Source organism: Aulonocara stuartgranti (genome assembly GCF_965226115.1).
Source record: "Aulonocara stuartgranti genome assembly, chromosome: 9".
Lineage (NCBI taxonomy): Eukaryota > Metazoa > Chordata > Actinopteri > Cichliformes > Cichlidae > Aulonocara > Aulonocara stuartgranti.
Window position 1 is genome coordinate 10,172,629 of NC_138960.1, and position 24,929 is coordinate 10,197,557.

A 24,929-nucleotide genomic window follows, 5' to 3' on the forward strand; every position below is an offset into this window, starting at 1 on the left:
GAGAGGAACTGAATGACATCATCAGTAGTAGCATAAGGTGAAAAGGCAAGCTCAGGCCATTTGGAGTAGTAGTCAGTCAATGTTATGACGTATCTACAAGCAGGTATTGCAGTATCAAAAGGCCCAACAATGTCAAGACCAAGTTTTTTCCACGGTCCATCAGGCAGTGGGACGGGTTGGAGAGGAGCAGGATTAGTATGTGCAGTTTTGTCATTGGACTGGCAAAGGAGGCATGAGGTTATGGCAGACTGAACTTGTGAGTCCATTTTTGGCCACCAGTAGAGATCTCTTAATCTTTGTTTTGTGCACACAATGGTGACTTTCATGTGCCAGTGCAATCAGTTTAGGTCTCACTGAAAGTGGTGCAATGAGCCTTGAGCCTCTGAGAACATAATCACTTAGGGTTGAGAGTTCATTACGGATTTTGTAGTAAGGTGCAAGCGTGACATCAAGTGCTTTGATTGAGGCAGGCCAGCCACTTTGTATTTGTGAACGCAAAGCAACCAGTTCAGGGCAAGTTGAACAGGCAGAGTCAAAGCCCGCAACTGGAAGTGAGGACATGGCAGCAGAAACTTGGGCTACCATTTCATGATCTGAATCTGATGTGGAATGGGAAGAAACAGGCAGGGGCAGGCGAGAGAGACAGTCAGCTGTATAGTTCTGAGAACCTGGGCGGCAAATAACATCATAGTCAAAACACAGGAGGCGGGCAGACCAGCGGGCGATGCGCATGCCAACCCTATTAAACCCTTTGGTGCTCAGCAGCGTTGTCAGAGCTTGGTGGTCTGTCCGCAGAGTGAAACGTCGGCCCCACAAATACGTTCTCCATTTCTCTGCAGCCCACACACAAGCATAAGCTTCTTTTTCAACAGTTGAGTACTTTTGATCTGTTGCAGGCAGTGTGCAGGTAGCAAACGCCACAGGTTTTTCTGTGCCATCAGGTTGCACTTGAGCAAATACAGCACCAAGCCCATAGTCACTTGCATCAGTAGAGATCACAACACGCAAGGCAGGGTCAAACAGTGCCAGTGCAGGACTATTCACCAGGAGTTTTTTTACTTCTTCAAAGCTCGCTTGTGCACCTGAAGTCCATGTGAAAGTGTTCTTGTCGTTAGCACAGGCACACATAGGGGCTACAACAGTTGCAAAGTTTGGCAAAACTTGGAGTACCATGACACCAAGTCCAAGAAGGATCTCAAACTGAGGGAACTGGGGAGGATTAAAGGGGCAGCACAGCAGCGTTTTGGAAAACAGTGTAAAGGCTTTTCAGGAAGCTTTTAGGACGCTGTGAAAATACTTGAATTTGAATAGTGGAGGCTAGAAGTAGTGAATGTATCCTTCCTCTCTATCATTAGATGGAGAGAGTGTACAAAGGCCGGCATAGTGGGTCTGTGGCCACTCTTGCTTGCACTTTTGCGTGTCCGTCAGCCAGCTGTGGAGAAGAGCAAAGTTTTTACATGCAAAGAGCTGAAGTGAAAAGCAGTGTTCCAAACAATGAAATGTGTCCACTCTTTGTGCTTTTCATGCAGTAATGTTTGATGTTTGAAGCTATTTCTGCTGTTGTCCCATTCCCGGTGAAATCCGCTGTCCCTCCAATCCCGATCCTCTTGCAAAGCAATCAGCATTTGTCAGACGCATCAGTCATTGGCGGTACTCAGACAGGATCCTGGATGACTACACGTCTGGGGTGGCTAAGAGAGCAATTGAAGGATGCCATGTTTACTGAATATGTGCCTAATTTTGTCAGGACATAGCTGGGTCCATTGCTTCTGCGTGCTCTATTTTCACAAGCAAAGGCCTGGCTCTTTCTCCTGGCACCTTCTCAGGTGAACTCCATGCCGTGGCTTCTTCTCAAATCAACGTCTGGACTGCCGCAAAACAGCTGACCGTTGTCGACAGGATTCGAACCTGTGCGGGGAGACCCCAATGGATTTCGAGTCCATCGCCTTGACCGCTCGGCCACAACAACCACATTTGGTTTTGGAGCTACATACTTGAAAGACATACGTCTTCCAAGTCCTACGCCACACGTCTTTCAAGTAGGATGTGCACAACAACGGCCACGCTGGATTGTAAATGCGGTAGCTGCATGACTTTGGTGAGAAAGCTTGTGGTTTTGCAGTTCCGTGAGATCGGTGCAGCACAGCTGCGGTTGAAGCTAGCTGGCTGACATTAGCTTGCTTGTTTGCATGAACAGTAACACACACAGCTGATGATTTTGCCACCGCAAAGAGCTGATCAGTACATGGTTAGTAAAATGTTATCTTCATTCCAAACATTCAGCACAATATTTAAAGTGGGACAGGGTGTCTTTATGAAGAAGTAGCGTGTCCAATCACAGTTTCATGTAAGAAGGTATATGTATGAAGTGATGAGAACTCAAAGCCTGTGTGAACAGTGTCTTTCCACAGCAAACGGTAGCAGCGAGGCCGATGAAGAATGCACCTGGCCTGACATTGTAAGCCTTTGCAGAAAGAGCGGAGAACGTTTTTACTGTAAAACAGTACGCAGCCCACATGCTTGAACAGCACTGCGAGAAGCAACTGCGATGGCCGGGAATCGAACCCGGGTCAACTGCTTGGAAGGCAGGTATGCTCGCCACTATACCACCATCGCTGTGAAAAACTGCAACATCACTGAGTCATTGTCCGGCTTATGAAGCTTTCAGGACAATTAACAAGGTGGGCATTGTGATTACTCGCTTGTCAGGTTCTAAACTGGTCAAAAGGTAGATCACTAAAAAGACTAGTGCTCTCATGCAACTGCACATTTAATCTCATCAGCTAAGCTTCTTTGCTACTCAAGTGTGGCCTCTCACGCATTTAAACTCTTGTGTGATTTTTAGCACCTTGAGAGTCGCAATGGTCACGCGAGTTCTTCAGGTCACAGCAGACAAGGTGCGAATAGGTGTGAATCTGTCTTGGGACAAATCTGGGACGAGGACGTCTTTGGCTCCTCTCTCAAGTTATTGGACTTTGGCAAAAAGGTTTCACGCTTAATTAAAAAATGAGAGCAAGTGTCTGTGTCCCGAATACAAAGTGGGAGCTGGTTCCACAGAGAGGGGCCTGAAAAGTGATGGCTCTGCCTTCCATTGTACTTTTAAATCCCCTCGGAAGACAGCAGTCTGAGAGCAAAGCACTCTGTTGGGATGATATGGCACTGTGAGATCTTGTAGACAAAATTGGGGGTGATTATTCAAGACCTTGTGTGTGTGAGGGCAAGTATTTGGATTTTTATTTGGGATTTAATTGGGAGCCAATGAAGAGAGAAGTCCATATGGGGGAAATATACTCTCTCCTTCCAGTCCCTGACTGTGCTCTGGATGCAGCGTTTTGGAAAATAGTGTAAAGGCTTTTCAGGAAGCTTTTAGGACACTGTGAAAATACTCAATTTGAATAGTGGAGGCTAGAAGTAGTGAATGTATCCTTCCTCTCTATCATTAGATGGAGAGAGTGTACAAAGGCCGGCATAGTGGGTGTACCAGAGCAGGGCTGTGTGTAAAGCACAGCCAGGCAGCTGAACACTGTATTGTTCTCTATTTTGTCCTCTTTGAGCGCGAGACAAGCCACCACAGCTGGCAACACCTGTCAGTGAACACATTCAGGATGAAGATGGGAAGTGAGGAAGAACTGCTGTCAGTGCTGGAAGAGCTCGACCCCCTCCCCATCACTGCGCAGTCTCAGCAGCCCTCACCCACCCCTGCCTCTCCTGTAGATGCCTCTCAAACTGCATCAGTTCAACCCCGAGTTGAATTATTCCAAGACCGAGATGAGCCCATCTGTTTTGCTGAAATCCAAGAAGACATGTGGTCAGTGCTTGACTACCTCCCCGTCTCTCAGCAGTCTAATGTGCTCTCCTCTCCTCATTCACACAACTACTCCACTCCTAAACAAAATCTCATCTGTCCTGCTGATTCCCCTCCATCCAAACTGGCGTCCTCCCCTGTTGCATTCACTGAATTGCCGTCAACAACCCCCATCTTTTGCCAACTAATGAAAAACAATAATTTCACTATAGACGATTGGACCGATTTCAATTGAATTAAACTGTTACTCCTGTTATTTCAACATCTGTCTTTGTGTAAATAAATGAAAAAACAAACAAAAGATGCTTCTGTCATAAGTTACAGCAGGATGAAACAACCTTCATGTAGTTCTTGTTTTTAACACTGCAAACCTTCTTTAGTTCTTTTGTTTCCTTTCATATTCAGCACACATCTGTCAGTGTCCACTAACTGTCAGGGAAAAGCCAGATAAAAACACTGTGGGGTCTTTTGGGACACGTGCTCGTTGGGTTTACTCATAGATATCAGAAATGATCTGTTCTGTATTCAAAGGATACACGAAGGACGTTTGTATTAAATGCAATATAGCGACTGATCATATGCTGCTTTCTTTGGGGGCTTTTCACCACCATGTTACACAAATCCAGTTTCTAACTGAAAAGAAAATCCTTCACCATTTTCTAATCAAATTCCCTGGTTTCCCATGTCAGAGATGTCATGGCTGAAAGGATCATCGCATATTGAGCTCAAAGCTAAACTCTTGTGTAGGGCCTCTTTCCATGTTGCACCATTCATTTTAAAAAGTCCTGGTAACAAGAGACAGAGGTGACTTGATGTATTACAGTTACTTCCCAATTTACAGAAATGATGTGACTTCTGACATTTTCCTAGCAGGAAATGTGCTACTGTGGGACACTGAAAGAATAAACAGCAAGGCACGTTTTGTTTTAATAACTTTTCTTTACTTCATTTGTATGAACTAGGTTTACCTTACAAAATCTTATACTGTATATAATGTTTTATGTTTAATTCATGTCAATGTCAGCTCGTGTTTACTCGGGTGAGCAGTACCGGCCCACAAAGAGAATGCTCTTGGTGGGTTTATGTCGGATGAAGAAGATGAAGTGATGATCAAAGAACATTTCAAAGCCCACACTGAGAAGTTGTTCAGAAAAAGAAGTTGAACCTGACCAAGATGAAATCCAAAATTGGGAATTAATTGTTTTATTGTATTATTTTTAATGTCACATATGGTGCTGTGTAATCCGTGTATGTATTATGTGTCTCTGCTGATGTGTTTCATGCCTCACTTTCATTTTACTGTAATTAGGCTAGTTTTAAGTTTCTTGAGTATTCTGATAAGGATACTGTGTAGTATGATTTGCAAATGAAGAGGAATCAATTAGTCTTAAATTAATTGACTAAGAGAAATGAAGCGTTGGAAGAATGTTATGTTGATGACTATGAGGTTTCTGGGGTTTATTCAATAGAGCAACAACTGTGTGGGATCTTTATACAAATTCTTATATTCTATTTAGAGCTTGCTTTAAAGTATGTTAGCAAAAAAACAGCGCACGCATTCGTTTTCACGATTTTTGTTCTTCTTTAGTCATTGGGTCTTTTTAGGTGGTACCTCCAGGTACCACAAGGGGGGATGTGGTGGATTTTTGTGTGATATGTATAACTATACACTATATATCTATGTGCACTGAACATATATATTTTAACTTTCATGTAGAGTCTTAAGCACAAGACATTTTGCTTCACCATGGTTTATTAAGGTGGTGCAGTAACAGGGCAGTTAATGCTGCTGAGAGTTCTCCTGCATAACTCGCTCTCCAGCTAACTAACCTTCCCTAACGTCTTTCATGCAGCACATGTCTGTATCTATTTTTTCTACTCTTTTACAGAGCATCTTTTTGAGTGTCTTGATTTTAATTTGATCTAAAAGGGTTGGATCTCCACATCGTTGGTGCAAGAAGATTATCAGGATGGCTTCAAAATTTGCGACTACAGCCCCTCTTCTGTGGAACCAGCTTCCAGTTTGGATTCGGGAGACAGACACTATCTCTACTTTCAAGATTAGGCTTAAAACTTTCCTCTTTGGTAAAGTATATATTTAGGGCTGGACCAGGTGACCTTGAATCCTCCCTTAGTTATGCTGCAATAGATGTAGGCTGCCGGGGATTCCCATGATGCATTGAGTTTTTCCTTTCCAGTCACCTTTCTCACTCAGTATGAGTTAACAGACCTCTCTGCATTGAATCATATCTGTTATTAACCTCTGTCTCTCTTCCACAGCATGTCTTTTATCCTGTTTTCCTTCTCTTACCCCAACCGGTTGCAGCAGATGGCCCCGCCCCTCCCTGAGCCTGGTTCTGCTGGAGGTTTCTTCCTGTTAAAAGGGAGTTTTTCCTTCCCACTGTCGCCCAAGTGCTTGCTCATAGGGGGTCATATGATTGTTGGGTTGTTCTCTGTATCTATGAAGCACCTTGAGGCGACTTTTGTTGTGATTTGGCGCTATATAAATAAAATTGAATTGAATTGAATTGTGTTAACTTGTGTAGTTACACAAGTTACACAGGCAGAATGCCATGTGAACACTGTCTCCAGGTGGAAAACAGAATGAGCGATACACCTGCTGTCAGGCCTGCAGGGTTTCTCCCTGTGATGTTCTTCTCTGTCTTGTGGTTGACATTTTTTTTTTTTACTGGCACAAATAATTTGTGGGGCGTCTTATTGTGACACTTGATTGTTGTAGTATTTTTAAAATGGCTGTGCAAAAAAATAAAAATAAGAACCCCAGATGCATTGCCTGCATTTTTAGATGAATAGTTGTATATAACTTTATTATTTACAAAATTTTTGTTTAATTTTAATTTAAAAAAATTACCACTTATATTTGCATTTCAAGTTATGAAAATAATTTACTAAACATGTCTGTGGTTTTTATAGTAAAGAGAAAATATAACTACTACTAGGGTTTTATGTGTTTGTGTGATTTCAGACCAGTTGTTTTAATAACTGTAAATTTGGACGTGTGAGGTTGTGCTGAAAAGAATGATACCAAGAAAGACAAGGTAAAAAAACAACAACAATCAAAAGCAGCCAAAAATGGCCAATTATATTTTGGACCTCAGAATATTGACCCAACAAATCATGAAAAATGAGGTTTCAATAATTGTTTGTGACAGTGCAGCTTTCTGGCAGTAGTAGTAGTCAGTACAATTTGATTTTTTTCTAACAAAAACAGTATGAAACTTAAGTTAGACTTGTGTTTGGAAATGAGCCCCCGCCCAGTGTTGTGTAGCTTTCTGGATTTTATACTTATTGGTTACATATTTATTTATTATACAGGCTATACAGTACACACATTTTATGTAACTGAAATGTTTAATTATGTGGGCTATAGAAAATAATTAAGTTATAGACCATATTTATATGAAACATATGCTTAATGTATATTAATCATATGTAACACCTGCATATGTCTTTAAAACAAGGCTTTGATTTTGCCACCCCATTTGATTTCCATGCCAGCCTGGAAAAATTTCTCTAGATCCGCCCCCGGACCTGTCCTGGACCAGCAACACCAAATCAGTGACTAAAAGAGCTCAGCAGCGACTGCATTTTAAGAGACGACTGAAGAAGGTGCACATCCCCAAACCCATCTTTAATACTTTCTACAGAGGTACCATGCAGAGCATCCTAACCCGCTGCATCACAGTCTGGTATGAAAACTGTCATGCGTCCAATCGCAGAGCCCTCCAGAGGATTGTGTGGACCGCACAGCGTGTTATTGGCAGCTCTCTACCCAGTCTACAGGATATTTACACCTCACTGGGAAAGCCACTAGCATCATGGCTGACCCGCATCACCCTTCCCATCAACTGTTTACCACACTTCCCTCCAGAAGACGACTGCGTCATCAGGAGCAGGTCGGCAAGATTGTGCAATAGCATTTTCCCCCAAAGCAGTTTGGCTCCTGAACACCATGGTTCCCTCCTCCGCACTGAAAACTTCTCCACACACTTCTTGGACTACATAATACTCTCCTCTAATTATTATTACTATTATGATGTGAACATTTTGTGCACTTAAATCTTACTGTGCTAATGACCCCTGCATCAGCACCTTGTTTGGAATAGCAGTGGAGAAGACATAGATTCAATGCTGCAGACGTCTGAGCAAAGAAAGCTTCTAGAAGAGTAAAGACTAGCTAGAAGAATGAAGATTCACAGAGTAAATGTGAAAATTCATCACAGGGCTCTATGCACTTGATTAACTGACCATGAGCAAGTTTGCTAGTCTGGAGCATTCAGATCCACCACAAAGACTGTTCAGTGCTCACAGAAACTGCACAATACCCAAGAGCTGCATCTGAGCCTCTACAGGCCTTAAACAGCATGTTAATGTTCAAGACAGTTTAATTAGAAAAAGACAAAACAAGTATGGTTGGTCTGGAAGGGCCGCCAGGAGAAAGCTTCTTGTCTCTAAAGAGAACACAACAACTCAGTTGAGGTTTGCAAATTTGCCCTTGAAAGCTTCTGGAGCAACATATTTTTAAAAGATGAGACTAAAGTGGAGGTTTGGTCATAATGCACAGCAGTAACTTCAGCAAAAATCAAACACAGCACAAACACCTCAAATCCACTGTCAAGTACGCTGGTTCAATTGTGGTGATTTGAGCTTGTTCTGCAGACACAAGCAATAAGCACCTTGCAGTCCACGAACTCCTCTGTATGCCAAAGTTTTCTAGAGTCAAATGTGAGGCCGTCTGTCCAACAGCTAAAGCTTCTCCTAAATTAGGCCATGCAACAGGATAATGAGCCCAAGCACAGCAGCAAATCTACTGCATGGAAGTCCAGACCTCAACCTGACAGAAATGCTGTGTATAAAGAAATGCTTGCAAATGTTGATGAATTGAAGTTATTGCTGCTAACTGCTGCTTCTGTAACCGACTCAATCATAGAATGATTATGATATTGAAAAAGACAAATGCCTGAATCCTAAATTGTGGATATCCTTTTGTTGTGATCTAAAATGTAACACTAAATGTGATTAAAACACTAAAAATCTGGACTCTTGGGCTCAACAACTGCAAGGATCACCAGCCCGAGGAAAACACAAAATACACATGACCCCGTGACAAAGACAATTCATTCTTGAATGAAGACATTGATCTGACTTTTTAAAATTTTGCCAATTGTGTTTATTATTAAATTATTGAGGAAATAGAAAGGGGGGGAGGGGTTGTAAAGAAGAAGGTAAAGGAAAGGGATAGAAAGGAGGAAAGAGATAGAGGAGAGAAAACCCCAACAATCCCCTCTGAGCAAGCACTAGGTGCGACAGTGGATAGGAAAAACTCCCTTTAAAGGAAGAAACCTATGACAGAACCAGGCTCTAGAGGGGGCAGTCAACTGTCGGGACTGGTTGGGGGGTGAGGGTGAAAAGAGAGAGGGGGGGGGAGGGAGGGAGATGGGACAGGTGATAGCAGTTAAAGGGAGACAGGGGAGGGAGAGGTGTCAGGAGAGAAAGGGAGAGAAAGAGAGAGGAGAGGTGAAAATTAAGATGGAACAGACGAGGTGACATTAGCAGTAGAAAAAGTAGAAAAAGTAGAAAAAGCAGGAGTGTCCCTCCTCCAGAAGAAGCGGAAGCATTTTTTCTTCTTTTCCATGAGCTTTTCCACGAGCACTTTTTTCTCTAGGATGAGGGTTCTCAACTGATCGATTGTTTCTGCATTCTCCTGCTCAAGTCTCTTGCATGTTTTCTCCACTTCTTCTAATTTGGCTTGTTTGTCTTCGAGCCTTTCTTTCATTTCTTTAGATGTTGCCTCCTGCATTAGCTTTGCCTCGTGCAGCTCTGTATAACTCTGTTGTAATTTGTTGTGCGTGTCTTCCAACTGCTGACTTCTGCTCTCGATTTCTTGAAGTGAACACTGCAGGTCTTCGTTTGTTTTCTCTAGTTGTTGCTTTAGCACCTGCATCTCAGTGTTTTTGCACTTCACGTTGTCTGAAAGTTCCTCGACTTCTGTGTTTTTTCTCAGCATGTCATTGAGCTTACTCTGCATCTCTGAGCATTGGTTTTGCAGTTTTTCCTTTTCCTCTTCCAGTTCAGTTGTTTTGTAGTTCAGTTTGTTATAAAGTTCTTGCAGGTTTTGGTTTTTCCTCTCAAAGTCCTGGAGAATTTCTTTGTCTTCTTTCTGCTTTATTTCCTGTTGTTCTTGGTCTTGAAGCAGCTCTTGATATTTGTGCAGTGTTTCATCAAGCTTTACCTGCAGCGCTCCGTATTGTTCCTGCACACCTTGGAGTTGGCACTGCGTGTCTCTCTGGTCCAGTTTTTCTTTCTCTTCAAGGATTTCTTTATTCTTTTGCAGAGCTTCATCAAGCATTACTTGCGAGCCTTCGTTGTGTTTCTCGATGTTCTGAAGTTTGCAGTCCAGATGTTTCTGTTTCATGTCTTGCTGTTCTTTCTCTTGAAGGAAATCTTTATTTCTTTGCAGTGCTTTATCAAGTTTTATTTTCAGCGCTGTGTATTTTTCCTGCACGTCTTCAAGCTTGCAGTCCGTTTGTTTCTGTTTAATTTCTTGTTGCTTTTGTTCTTGAAGCAACTCTTTATTTTTGTTCAGTGTTTTATCAAGCTTTACCTGAAGCGCTTTGTATTTTTCCTCCATGCCTTGGAGTTTGCACTGCTTCATGTCCTGTTGTTATTTTTCTTGGAGGAGTTCTTTCATTTTTTTGCAGAGCTTCATTAAGCTTGATTTGCAAGCCTTTGTTGTGTTTCTCCAGGTCCTGGAGCTTGAAATCCATTTCCTTCTGTTTTATCTCCTGTAGCCTTTTTTCTTGAAGAAACTCTTCATTTGTGTGCGGTCTTTCATCAAGCTTTACTTGCAGCTCCTGATTCTTTTTGTCCTTCAGCACTAGTTTTTCTAGTGCTTTATCAAGCTTTGCTTGGAGCTCAAAGTTTCTTCCCTGCATGTCTAGGAGTTCCATTTCTTTCAACTTTTGAATATCTTCCTTTTCTAGAAGCTGGTTGAATGATTTGTCTACTTGATCAGGAAGTTGAATTTTGTCTTCCTGATCACAAAGAGGAGAGTTGGGCTTTACTGTTTTTTTCTGTTTTCTCTGAGACATGTTTGAATCTGTAAACTGTCACTCTGTTTATGTCTGAATTAACTAATTTTAAGAAACTGTTGAAATTACCTGGACTGCCTCAGCCCAGGTGATGTAACATTAGCAGACAGAGGGTTTGATGTTGCAGAATCTTTGGAGCTGTGCCATGCTGAACTGAAGAGCCCAGCTTTCACCAAAAGGAAGAACTAACTGGGCCCTAGATTGCCCAATCAAACCTCTTAATGCCACCTGCCCTCTCCTACATTAACTGTGGGCTCACCTTGTAGAACAGAGTTGAGTGTGGAAGAAATGGCAAAAATATGGAGCTGAAAAGCTGAGAGAGAAAAAGAAATGATAAATAAATCAATGTGTCAAATTAACTGACATGTTAGCTGGTGGAGTGCCCACTGCATTATATATATATCATCTCTTTTTTATAATAAATAATCAAAAACTTTATTTAAACTAAGATTTTAAAAAATATGTGCCGTGATTGATGTGCTCTCAGACATGTGCTTCAATCCACACACAAATACAAAACAATCTGACCACACGTACAACTGTTTCACAAACTCTATAAAGCATTCACACTCCAATGGATGCATCAGAAAGCAGCTTGGGATTACAATCTTGTCCAAGGATATTTCGCCTGCAGACTGGAGCAGCCAGGGATCAAACCAGAAAACTTTCTGATCAAAAGCTGACTTGTACTAAATGCTGAACGGCAGCCAACCCATTTTAGCCATTTAATGAATGTGCCATTTAATCTTGGCTGCAGCCAAGATTAAATGGCACATTCATTAATTACAGAGTTACGGATTGTTACATGGAACTCAAAAGAAATAATGAACCCATCTCGTGTCCTGTGTCTTCTATAGCTGTCTGTACTTTTACTTCCAAAGTTCATCAGCAAACAGTTTGCAGGCCTCTAATTATCAGGCTGTACTCAAGCGCTTGAATTCAACCTAAAAGCTGTGCTGTCATACAGAACCAAGTACCCTCCGCGGAAACTATAGCTAATGTCACAACTGGATCTGATGAGACAACATCAGTTTGTTTGTTTTGCTTTCATAACAAATAGTTTGAGCCATATACAAATACAGAAGTGACAAAAGGAAACATATTTACAATCCAAAGTCAGACTAACAGTTTTCAGTAGCACAGTCTTTTATTTACAGTCTGCTTCTCCTGGTGGTAAACCTCTATCACATGTTTGGATTAAAAATTAGGCCTATATAGCTGCTGGTTCCAGTTTAAGCAATATGTTAAAAATACTAAATTCTTCATTGATTTGAGCTGTGGGGTTTGCTATACACTGGCAGAAAATTGTAGAGTAAATGGTGAAAACGAACAAACCAAATAACAAGATCCTTGAATTCCATCTTTTTTATTAACAGAAACTCCAACAAATTTATGCCCAATTGATGATGTTTGGGACATGAAAAGTCCAGTCCAGCAGGTGGCGGTAATGCGCCTTAAAGCTTTAACCGCCAAAAAATACAAGAGCAGAAGAAGAAGAAGCCGAGTTCCCGCTTTATGGCGTTTTTCTCTCCGATTATTGTCAAGACTGATTTAACACTTAAAGGTAAGTATCGAGCTAATATTAATCCGAGTCTAGTTAATCTTGAGTTTAGCTCCTGAATGAGGCTTTCTGTTGCTCTCCTCGGTGTCTCTTCTCAAGTTTTTGTGAACAAGTTGGAAAAAAAAATCTGACTAAGTTGACTCAAGCTGCTTTAAACTAATTTACAGAAAGATATCACCAAAAGGTTGTGAAACACAGAGAAGAAAATAATTTTATTAGAAGAAAGCTTTTAAATGAGCTCATTGTAATCAGAGTTTGTGTTGTTTTATTAGTCTGTTATTAAGGCTACTTAGCATCTCTGTGGCACCTGCACAGCTTATGAATGCAGCTTGCTAGCTAAGCTAGCTAGCGCCACCCTTCTTCCATATAAGGTCACTTCCGGCTCCAAAAGACCCAACATGTTGGCGGTAAAAGTGCTATAATGAAATACATTTATGAGAAATGTAAAAATAAATGTGTTCCAGGCTAAAACACAGCTGCCTTTATCAGCGCAAAGTTGTGATGAGGCTTACTCAGATGATGGCTCAGATTTCTACACCCACTCGGATATACAGATGAAATCAAGACAAGTACATCAATACAAAAATTCACACGACTGTTCAAAAAATAATAAATTGCATGAATATAGGAAATCTTCCTCTCAGTGACTGAGTTGTCTCATTGTGTCCTCATTTTTTATAAATCAAGGCCTGAGTAACCCAACCTTAAGTGTTCATTAAGGTTTTCGTCACATAGATAGAAAATAAACTCAGAGATTAAGCGGCTGTTATAAACAGAGTGATTAGTTGTTCTGGTTTACGTGCTGAAAATGGTTTTATTTGTGTATGTTCAATGTGTTAGACTTGTACATAGTTAAATATATGATCAAATAATGTTGAATCCTGGATATGGATTTGTAAGCAATGAAATTTGAAATAAGGGGGTAGGAACAAGAAAACTTCACCCTACTCCTTTTCGAGCACACACATTCTGTAGACATAGATATTTACATGAAAACTTGATGATTTTTAAGTTTTGTTATTTTTATTTTTTTCTGTTGTTATTTCAATTATATTTGCATGTTTGAAATAAATTTTATCTATCTATCTATCTATCTATCTATCTATCTATCTATCTATCTATCTATCATTTCTCACGGCACACGTATATTGTCGGGTTTTTTCTTGGCCAGGGCATATTTTAAAGAGGAATTGCTCTCCTGGTACTGGTGTGCCATACTGCTGAATTTGGTATCGGTGCTCAAACCTTTTGTGTTTGTTTCAAACAAGTTGTCCACCCAAGGAAGCTAAAATGTGTTCTGTGTGTTCTCAGATGAACATATGAGACACTTTGACTCTTCAGTGCAGTGTGGAGCTTAACAAAGTTCTGTTTTGTGTCCCAGCTGATCAGGAGGAGGAGAAGAGTCTGACGGAGCAGCAGAGGAAATTTCAGCTACTTGGACTCAGCTCAGCCACTGCAGAGAAAACAATGAGCTCAACACAGAAGGTGACAGATACTAGTGTTAAGAAATACTCCATTAAAAGCTGAAGTACTGATATGTATATTTTATGCTAAACTAAATGAACCTTGTGCAATATTAATGTAATGTAGAAATAATGTATACAATGTATACAATGCCTACATCTTAGACGGTGACGTTGCCTCTAAACATCAAAATGAGCAGGAAGATGTTAAAGTGGGATTCAGCAGGATTCAACCCTAACATCAGCTGTAGTGGCTCAGTGTGGGGAAAAGGGTCACAGCTCACAATCATTTCTATTGAGAGCTCCAGTAGATTTTTTTAATGTACAGGCTGTGATCAGCTGACCTGCTGCTCTCTGTGAATTCATCCAGATGTCTGCAGATGTTTCATGAGTTGTCCTGGCTGATTTCCTTTCTCTACACTGACAGTACACTGTCTTTATATTATACACTAAACTGTTGGTATGTGGGTGGAGCTCAGTGAATGAATGTCAGCATCATGAGCTTAAGTTTAAGTTAATCTCTGCTACACTTGATGTAATCTAACTCTGACATGAGCACCACAGTCACTGTGCACCAGTCACACACTGTTCTTTACTTAAATCCATCACATTACAGTAAACTTGCCTGCTTATCCTGCACTAACCTGCAGAGGATTTTACTTGTATCCTCCTGTGGATACAAACCAGCAAGAACTCATCAGATCTCTGTCACTTACCATTAATGAAGTTTGGCTTTTATTAATAAACAGAGAGCACGGATCCGTGCACAGGAGGATACAAGCAGCTGCTTCTGTTTGCAGTCACCGTGCACCAGTGTTGTGTTTAATTGTGTCAGTGTTCATTTTTAAACACGTTTTTTAAATCAAATGTTTATGTATACATCAAGATTAATGTTCCAAACAAATGACACTGTACAGCAAATACATACATAGACATGTGCAGCAAAAGGAATCCGAGAAGATGTTTAACTTCTAAATGTTTAAATTGTTTGTTTTATATCCAAAGTCTGTCAGTTTGTCATTCCCTGTTATTGCTGCTGACTAATCACTCAAAGTGACACAACATGACCGTGGGTCTGATTTTTCTGGTAAACTTGTTTAGCAGCCCACTGGAGACGGATACCCTGTTCTTTGAACTTTAATACTGGACAGAAAATCGTCTCCTTCCAGAAACAAAGGGTAGCATTAGAACTTGTGTGAACAGCAAAACAATGTAGAAGATTTCCTTTTGTGTCTGTGTTGTGTCTAGGGCTGCCACGATTTGTCGACTAGTCACGATTACGTCGACTATCAAAATCGTCGACGACTGATTTAATAGTCGACGCGTCGTTTGAAGCTTTGTAAGATCCCAAAAGACGCAGGAATAAGTAGCAGGATTTAAGAGTGTAATAACGGACTGAAACAGAAGATGGCAGCACTGCATGTACAAGGATGCCAGCTGCCGTTAAACCCCGAAGAAGAAGAAGAAGAAGAAGAAGCAGCAGCTGTGTCCCAGAATTCATAGCGCGGCCCAGCTCAGTTTCCAACAATGGCGGCAGCTAGTTAGTTTTAATATTACTCTTATTATTCTTTCTGGGTCACAAAATAAACGTTTAACATATTTTCAGCCGAGAATGTAGCTGTGTAAACCTCAAATATCGGCTCAGTTTATCAGGACACCACATATTTTCAAAAGCGCTCCGACGTTTTCAGAGTCGTCTGTTACCCACTAGCTCGATAGCTAGCCGGGGGCTAGGTCACTAGCACGGTAAGAACACCGGACTCCAGGCAAATTGTTTTCAAACCCACCGCCGTCTTTCGCTACTCAGGTTAAATATATATGAGTCACTTAGATAAATTAAAAATGTTGTTGTTTGGCTTTTTTTTTTTTAGTATTTTATTTGTTCCTGAGTAAATCGGTTTGTCTGAGATTAAAGTTATAGTTTTTACACAGCTGAATAAACGTCAAGCAGACAGCTGATTATCAGAAGTGTGAGATGCTGGAGAATATACTCCGTTGTCCTGTTATATTTTAGATAGCAAGGAGTTTATTAAACTTCACCGAAACAATCTGCAAATTTCATTAAAATTGAATAAACTACCATCTTGTCTTTATTTTTAGTTAGCACCTTAAAAGCTTAAAGCTGTAAGCTAATGATAGTTATATAAGAGCATATGCTGCATGGTGCAATAAGCTGTAGTTTTACGTCCAGTGGATGATGATCTGATTAGTCGACTAATCGCATAAATAATCGGTGACTAGTCGACTATCAAAATAATCGTTTGTGGCAGCCCTAGTTGTGTCACATCATTTTGGCTCAAGAGTTTACTTTATTGCTATGCTTGTTTTTTGCTATTTTATTACTACATTTGTATTGTGCAGCACTTCGGTCTGCCAGGTGTGTTTTTAAAGTGCTATATAAATGATGATGACGATGATGCTTACGGAACAGCTGAAAGACTTTAAAACAAACCTGTTACTTTAATGATATTTCTGTGGTACTACAGAGTCCAAAAGAAGTATCGCAGTAATAATTCATCCAAATTGTAACTTTTAAATGTCATTATCAGCCCAAAGGTTCACAACCAGTTCATCCCTGATAGAATGTAAATATATACAAATCTATAAATTGTATTATGTATATAACTGTGAAACAAACATAATGGACCATTAATGTATCATAATAGTACATTTCTGAATTTGGGGTATAATTCCAGGTGGGATGAGTGTCTGTACAGCTCCTCCTGTTGATGTAAAAAAAGAAAAAAGTAAATGCCAGTTTTTTTTAGGTTTTCATGTTGATGTTGTAACACAGTAAAGAATTACTCTTACAGAAATAAATGTCATTTTTTCAACTTGCAGTTAAATTCATGTAACTTAATGCTGATGCTGTTGACGACTGGGGCTCACACGTCTTTTACTTTGTCTCCAGGACCGACTCACCATGGTTGACCCACAGGAAAATAGCCCGCAGGACATTCCTGACTATGACGGCATAGAGGATGAAGCTTTCCCCCCACTCCCACCACCACACTCCCCAGGCCGGGGAGGCCAGGAGGAAGGAGACCCTTTTGCAGATGGTAGATGCTGCTGTGCTCTTACAGGATTACTATGAGGTCTTTAAGATGTGATGATTCAGAACTTTGTATTTTAAATTCATGGTTTAATGAAGAATCATAGAAAAATAAGATTCAGGAAAAAAGGCTAATGTGGGAGAAATACAACCTCTCATAGTCCTTCCACAAAGCTTTTTGGAACAGCTTGATAATAATGAATTTGTTAGTTCAGCCTAGAATTAACAAATGCATGAACTGGTTTTTCAGCATCTCTCTGAGACTGGATGTTTCTAACAATAACAACACACATGTTTTTGTTTGTGTGAGCAAATGAAACCTATCAGATACTGTTCAAACCAGCACATTTCTTCTGTAACCTCCAGTCTATAATTTGTCTGGATTTAAAGATAAGCTTGAAGTTTGCCACGCTGCCAACAGAATGAGTTAGAAACACATCCTGTTGTCATGTGTTTTCAATGCAGGAGATGAAGGTGAGGTATCACAGCTGGCTGATGTCCCTACTGCTAAAAGGAGAGGCGTGAAGAGACCCCAACCCAAGCTGGACTCCCACAGGTAGCAAAGACATTTATATCATGACAGAGGGTTGAAATGCATTAAAATGCGCATTTAAATAGGAATTTGATGTCATCTTGTGTGAGCTGGGACACAAGGAGGCCAAAATCATTGATTGACGTGTGCAGACTGTCAGTGTTGCAGCCAGGTTGAACACGAGTCTGTGACTGCACTGGTTTTTATCACCGTTTCACTAATAATCGTGCACAGAGGCTCAGAGACACACTGACACACAGAGTTGTTGCAAATGTTTGAAAACGTAAGTTTGTGGAAAGAACTTTGCACAAAAAAAGTGATGTGATATTATCTGAGTGGCGACACCTGTCGTTTCGCAGAGTACTGCAGCGTCTTCTTACGCTTTAGCGGCGGGTACAAATGACTGCATCTGTGTGATGATGGTGCAGCTTCACTCTGCCAGTCATTTAAAGAAGAAAGACTCTAATACCATTGTTGTTTTCATCATTTGGATGGGCAAAATTCCCAGACTGAAAATTGTCAGAGCGTTGGAGACATCCCTGGATGTGTGTGAGAAAGATGTTTCCAGTCTCTGTACACCTATAGTGTGAACCTGGTTAGTATTGCCAACCATAAGTCAGGCTCGTTCCCAGTAGTCTCCCAGTGGGTGTTCCAGTGGCACTCCTCTGTTACTGTTCTGTTCACAATGTTCCTGGACAGAACTAAGTTATACTAAATCAAAGGATGTTAAATAAGCTTTTAAGTAAGAACGTCGATTATACTTAGGATAAAACTTGCAAGCTGTATTAAAGAAAAACATAGATTTTCATTTGATAAAATATTCAAATTAATTGCAACTTTGCTATAAATATATATATATATATAGCAATTTTTCTATTTTTTATTTTTAGATGGAGAAATTTGACTATTTCTCATTATACTGCCTTATGTACAAACAGGTAGGAAAAGAAAGGTTGTGGGCACCCTGAAAACCAAACACCCTACCCCCCCCCCCCCCCCCCCCCCAACAAGCTACTGCCTTCTGAACATGGTACATCTGAAGGCACTGACATTTCCATTCAGAGGGTCTGTCTGTGTTGGCCCTGTGACAGGCTGGCGACCTGGCTGCTGGGATGGGCTTCAGCCATCCACGATCCTGAATTGGATAAGCCAAATACGCCTGGATGTGCTGCTAACCCTGCTTGTAATCCATTAATGGTTTAACTTAGTCTTAATATTTTTTCCCAGGCTGATATCAGATCGAGGGCTTCCAGCTCTGGGCACTCTCTTTGACAATATCCAGTTCAAAGGCAAAGGACACGAGGTAGGATATGATAACATCTGTCCCACCAATTACCAGATGTGAATGAACATTGGTTTTTGAGCTAAATCTGTTTGGCCTGTCAGCTTTTAATTAGATGTCCTAAATTTGGTTTGAGACTAAAAGGTCAAAAGTTGTCCTTTCTGTCGTGGTCAAAAATGAGTGAGGGGAACCAGAGGTTGGTTTACCAAATTAAGATGTCTTTTGTTCCAATGACTGGAAGTCATCTTTTAGTGGGAAGAAGAAGCGTCCTATCACACACAGCCCTCTTTCATATCACTACTCGCTGTTTTTGATGTTTGCCCCATTAGGCTGCAGACCTGCGGCTGCTGATGCAGAAGATGGAGAACTGGGCCCACAGGTTGTACCCCAAATTGCAATTTGAAGATTTTATTGACAAAGTGGAAAGGCTCGGCAGCAAAAAGGAAGTGCAGGTGAGAGGAAGCAGTAGAATATTTCCTGCAAGCGTGTGGGATTCCTAATGTTCAGAATTTGTAATTTTTTACTCATTCTTCTATAGACATGTCTTAAACGAATACGACTGGACATGCCCCTGACACATGAAGATTTTACAAGTACAGATGGTAAGAAGAAAAATCATTACTGATGGGGATACGGTGGACTAGGGCTGTGCGATATGACCAAAGTCTCATCTCCCGAAATAAGAATTCTATCGTCCGATAACGATATAAATCACAGAAATGTAACATTTTCTGTCAATTCTGTGAATCTCGACTTGCGTGAAGTGTTTCCAGCTGCGCGTCATGTAGCTGGAGTCGAGTGTTTTAACCGATGCATGAAACGACACATTTTTAGACAGAAGTTGTAACGGCGCCGTTTTCTTTGTGAGTATTTATTACACGGCGTGCTGCGGGGGAAAGCCTGTTCTAACGTTTGAGTCTAAGGTTTATTTTTTAGCACCTGGCGGCTCTGTTTTACTTCTCATCCGTAAACACTCTGCTCTTTCACGTGATTCCGTTTATTTTGAAAAGCCTCAACAGGATCTTGAGCTTTATTCTGAAAGGTTTATGTGGAACATAAACAAGCGGACACGCGATGGTTTTACCGTCGTTGTTGCTAACGACAACGCATAAAAACAGGCGCTTGTCCGTCCGTAGTGTGGTTATATATAAGAGAAAGAGAGAACTTTACTACAGTGACATCAGAAGCATGAAGAAATATTGCCGTAAACAGTTTATTTTGCGACACCACGAAACAAACGATAGCGTAAAATGAAATAGACGTTTTTGTATATATCGTTGTATCGAACAACCCTACGGTGGATTCACACCTGCAGGTGCACATAGGAAATACTTGCCATATTCCACAGGACTTAATTATCAGCACTGCTTGAAATTGTGTTCAGGTGCTGGTGACGAAGAGGTACAACGTGAACTGGAAACATTTGGGGATCCTGATCTGTTCAGCAGAGAGAGTTTTATTAATGCTCCCCAAGGGCAGATTGCCGAAGCCCTCGCTCCCCCACCTACTCCCTCTCTGACCGAAGAGCAGCAGAAACGTATTGAGCTGAACAGACAGCGGGCCCTGGAAAAGAGGCGCGCACGCCAGCAGCAAATTGGTAAGAATGGCAAAAATGTATCATACAGCTGGGACACAATATAACAGAAATAATTAATGATTCTGCTACAAAACATCCAGCGAAGGTTCATAAGGATCATCTAGCTTCATTGGTGTATTAACTTTATATGAAAATACAAAAAGCAAAACATTGAATGTACAGTATATTGCCAAAAGTGTTTGCTCATCTGCCCCCACACTCATATGAACTCGAGTGACATCCCATTCACGACGTCCGCCTGTGCAGCTATATCAGCTTCAACTCTTCTGGGAGTGTTTATGGGAGTTTATGACCATTTGTAAGGTCAGACACTGATGTTGAAGGCCTGGCTCCAAGTCTCTGCTCTCATTCATCCCAGTGGTGTTCTGGTCAGGACTCCCATGCCAGAGTTCATGTCTTTGTGGACCTTGCTTTGTGCACTGGTGCCCAGTCATGCTGGAACAGGAAGAAGCCATCCCCAAACTGTTCCCTTAAAGTCGGGAGCCAAAATGTCTTTGCATGCTGAAGCATTAAGAGTTCCTTTCACTGGAACGAAGAGACTGAGCCCAACTTCTGAAAAACAACCCCGCACCGAAATCCCCCTGCCACCAAACCTGGAGCTCTGTTGTCCTGGCAACTGCTAAGTTGACTTGTCTATCGGCTTTCCAGATTGAGAACTGTGATCCGTCGCTCCATAGACTGCATCTCTCCTGTTCTAGAGTCCAGTGGCGGCGTGCTTTACACCGCTGTGTCCCATTGCTTTGCGTTGCACTCTGTGATGTAAGGCTTGGACTACAGCTGCTCGGCCATGGAAATGGATTCCACGAAGCTCTCTGTGCACTGTTCTTTAGCTAATCTGGAGACCACGTGAAGTTTGGAGCGATGGACTCCACAGAAAATTAGCAACCTCTGTGCGCCTCAGTATCCACTGACCCCCACTCTGGGATTTTACGTGATCCACCACTTGATGGCTGAGTTGCTGTCGTTCCCAAACACTTCCACTTAGTAGCAGCAGTCTGCATGCCTAGGTGCTTGATTCTATACAGCTGTGGAAGTTACTGGATCACCTGAATTCAATGATTTGGATGATGGGTGGTGAGTGAATACTCCTTACAATATAGTGAAGTGGATCTAGTGTATATATCCACCAGAAACCCTGAAGGTCGAGTGACGAGTTCCCGTATTGCACAGTTCGTCCAAACCACCAGAGATTCCTCACATTAGTGTGGAGTTTGGTAATAAGAGGCAAAGCATGTAGAAAACATTGATTTCTTTACTGCCTGTCTGATGTCAGCTTCAATTAGGCGTAGTATTTTTGTTTTTGCCTTACACTTGTGATCCAAACTGTTTTTACTTCCTCTTTAGTTAAAGCGGAGCCAGCTGTCTGCGATCTATTGTCTACAAATCTTTAACAGTGACATTAAATCGTTCTTCAGGGTCCTCATTTACCGCAGAAATGATGTAATGTGATTTAAATGAGACCCATAGAAAAGAAAATGACCTGTTGATCGGTCTCTATTATGAGCCTTCACCCATAAAAATGTGTTTACAGTTTATAACACTAGATGGTGATATGAGACCGTTTCCATTGTATTACCCGAGCATGATTTACTCATCGACTTTAAACTTTCACATTTTAGTCATTAGTCCTCCTTAAGAGGAGCCAATCCACCCCCCCCCCCCCTTTTTTTTTTCTGTCCAGTATAGAAACTAAACAGCTGACATCATTCGGGTAGTGTAGCTTCCAGAGATCTGAAGTTAACGTGAACTCTGGAGGGCAGTCAAAAGCTTAATTTTTTATAATGCAACATACTATTATTTACATACATATTATTTTAATAAGCAGTTTCAGGGTTCGTGCTGTTTTAATGAGTGTTCGATGGAAAACGACACTGAAGGAATTTGTACTCTTGAGTCACATGACAGTAAATAATTTCGAGTATGTGTACATAACACAGGCTAATGTTTAAAACTATGATTATTATTTTGCTAGCTATCAAACTTGTTGGAGAAATGATTGAAATGCACTGAGTGTGATAGAGTACGGCAGTGCTAGCACAGCAGTTAGTTATGGCATGGTGATTTATGCAGTGTGCTTTAAACTTGGCTAACATTACTTAGCAGTAGCAGTAATATTAGTGACTTCACTCAAGTGAAAGCTTTAATCGTTAGTCCGACACTTAACTAGCCAACTTAAGCCTTAAAGAAAAACTGGTAAAAAGAGGGACTGATGCATGTGGGCACAAAGAAGCCATTTCTTGTGCTGCTGAAGTTCCCTGGCTTTCATTCAAAATGTGTTTATCGTGAGCACCGACACATTAAACCATTTAAAAATTATAAATGGCTTTAAGCTCACATTGATGCCTGTGGGGCTCTATCAGCCACGGAGACGACAGACACATTTTAGTGTTTTAATGAATGAATGTTTCATACTTTAAGGCTGCCTGTTTATTTAAGGGAGATGAACAATACATTATTATTTGACATAATTCTATGACAGGTGATGGACTGAATAAATAGATTTTAGGTCGATGTTTGTGCGTTTTTAAAGTCTTATATGTTGAATTGAACTGAGTGTGTCATCTGTTCAAAGCCTCCCGTCAGTGCTGTTCTCCATGCCTGTCTTACTGTACATGGTGTTATTAGCACAAACACTTTAAAGCTGATCATTTAGGACTGTAACAATAATCCAGAGAGCAATGTAGTCAAACATCTCACAGTTAGTTTTATTGGGAATGAACTTTGACCTGTTAGGCCCCCAGGGCTTTTCTGAGCTTCCTGCTCGAAAATGAAGAGGCCAAAATAAATGGAGTATTTCTCTGCAATTACAAACTCTGTGTAAACAGTCTTGGTATCAAAATAAAGCTAACGCTTGTGAGCTGTCATCAGAGGGGTAAATATTACTGCAGATGTTACTATGTCAAAGTTACTGGGACTCAAACATAGAAAAAAATGATTATTTCCCTCACCTAATTTTTAAAAGTATTTTATAGCTTATATGCTATAAAATATACTTTGGGTCACATTTAACTCCAGAAAATCATAAATCAAAATATGGATGTTACCTGTCCACAGATTCATGGTGATGTAACTGCTCTTTTAACTGTTTGGTGTTTGTAGAAATGGTTTACAGCTGAGATTCAGAGGCTTCTGTGGACACTCATGTCTGCACTTATATTTCTGACCTCGTGTTATAACCGATTAAATGTGATCTCCTCTCTTTTCCCCCATTTTTGGTGGTGTGGGTGCTTAACTAGTTAAAGTACCAAACATCTGTCTCCTGTTGTTGTGTCACGTAGGAAAGAAGCATCAATATCTGATGAGCAGACTTGTTCATTTGTGCAGATTTCTTCTTTTGTGTGGTTGTTTTTTCCAAGTGGAGATGAGCATCTCTAACAAGTTGATTTGTTCACATTTGCACATCTGCATTTTTGAGAGAAATGAGTTTTTTGAGTTTGTGCACTATATGCATATAAGACAACCATTTCCTTTTTCAGTATTTTTGTGTGGTGCATTTTTCTCTGTTTTAACAAAAGAGGAACAAAGAACATTTAAGTCAACCTAAGACGATTTGTTTTAATTTTTACATGGTCTTACTGAGGTGATGCAAAGTGGAACATGCAAACTGTTTTTTTGGTAATGTGCTGGAAAAGCTTGATAATGGACCTTGAAAGTGCTTAAAGTGCTTAAATTTGACCCTGAACAATGAGTTTGAACCCTGCAGTTTACAGTTTCATTTTTCATTATCTCAGCTTTGCCTGTCTTTTATAAATCGTAGTAGACTGAGTGTGTCTGTGTTGACTGAAACCATCACTGTTTCTAATTCTCAACCCTTTCAGGCCCTTCAGCCTCTCAGACTGCTGACATGTTAGGAGACAAACCTCCAGCTGCATCCTCACCAAATGTCATCAAAGGTTCTACTGATGGAGATGAAACTGTAGAAGATCCTGACCTCGAGCCTTCCAACAACACCTCCACGCAACAAACCAGCCCGCTTCCCCCCAAAGACTCTGAGCCCGCTGAGGCTGAGACCGGCCTCAGCCCTGAGCAACAGCTCAGCAACGACTGTGTAGAGGGGGATTAAAGTTCACGTGCAGCAGTTTCTGCTGAAAAGCTTTGGCAGTGAGCAGATTTAAAGGTTTCCCAATGTTCGTGCCTGCTCATTCGAGTAATGTTGTGCATTTCTGGTGGTTTATATCTTGAGCACATGTTCCTACTGTGACGTCAGCTTTGGGTTAGCAAAGACATTTATAATCAATGGAAATAAATGTTTTTCTTATTTTTAAAAGTCCAAATCCTAAACGTATTTACCATGTGTTGGTATCTGTTACAGAAAAATATTTGAACTGATCCACAGTTCCTGCTCTGATGCATCTTCTTTCTCCAGTTTCACTATTGGCAGAATTTTGGTTGCAAACATGTTTCTATAAAAGGCCTCTGTGTGTGTGTAGTATGTGAGCTGTCAACTGACCATCACCCTCTTCCAAGCATTAAGTGCTCGTTCAATTATGAACAGTTCTTTCTTAAGCTACTGCAGGGACATGAA

General features: G+C 40.9%; 1 protein-coding gene across 3 annotated transcripts; it reads left to right on the forward strand.

Moving 5' to 3' along the window:
- Positions 1-12,370: 12,370 nt before the first annotated feature.
- LOC309714654 (TIMELESS-interacting protein-like) lies at positions 12,371-24,833 on the forward strand. Of its 3 annotated transcripts, XM_082547223.1 has the most exons (9): positions 12,371-12,481; positions 13,860-13,963; positions 16,853-17,000; positions 17,459-17,549; positions 18,753-18,828; positions 19,137-19,259; positions 19,346-19,409; positions 20,192-20,404; positions 24,223-24,833. In XM_082547223.1, exons 1-9 carry the CDS (start codon positions 12,433-12,435, stop codon positions 24,465-24,467), a joined length of 1,113 nt encoding a protein of 370 aa, XP_082403349.1. In that variant the 5' UTR covers positions 12,371-12,432; the 3' UTR covers positions 24,468-24,833. The 3 variants fall into 3 exon arrangements, with proteins under 3 accessions (XP_082403349.1, XP_082403351.1, XP_082403350.1); XM_082547225.1 differs by lacking the exons at positions 12,371-12,481; positions 13,860-13,963 and adding an exon at positions 15,388-15,481; XM_082547224.1 differs by lacking the exons at positions 12,371-12,481; positions 13,860-13,963 and adding an exon at positions 15,488-15,687.
- Positions 24,834-24,929: the final 96 nt, after the last annotated feature.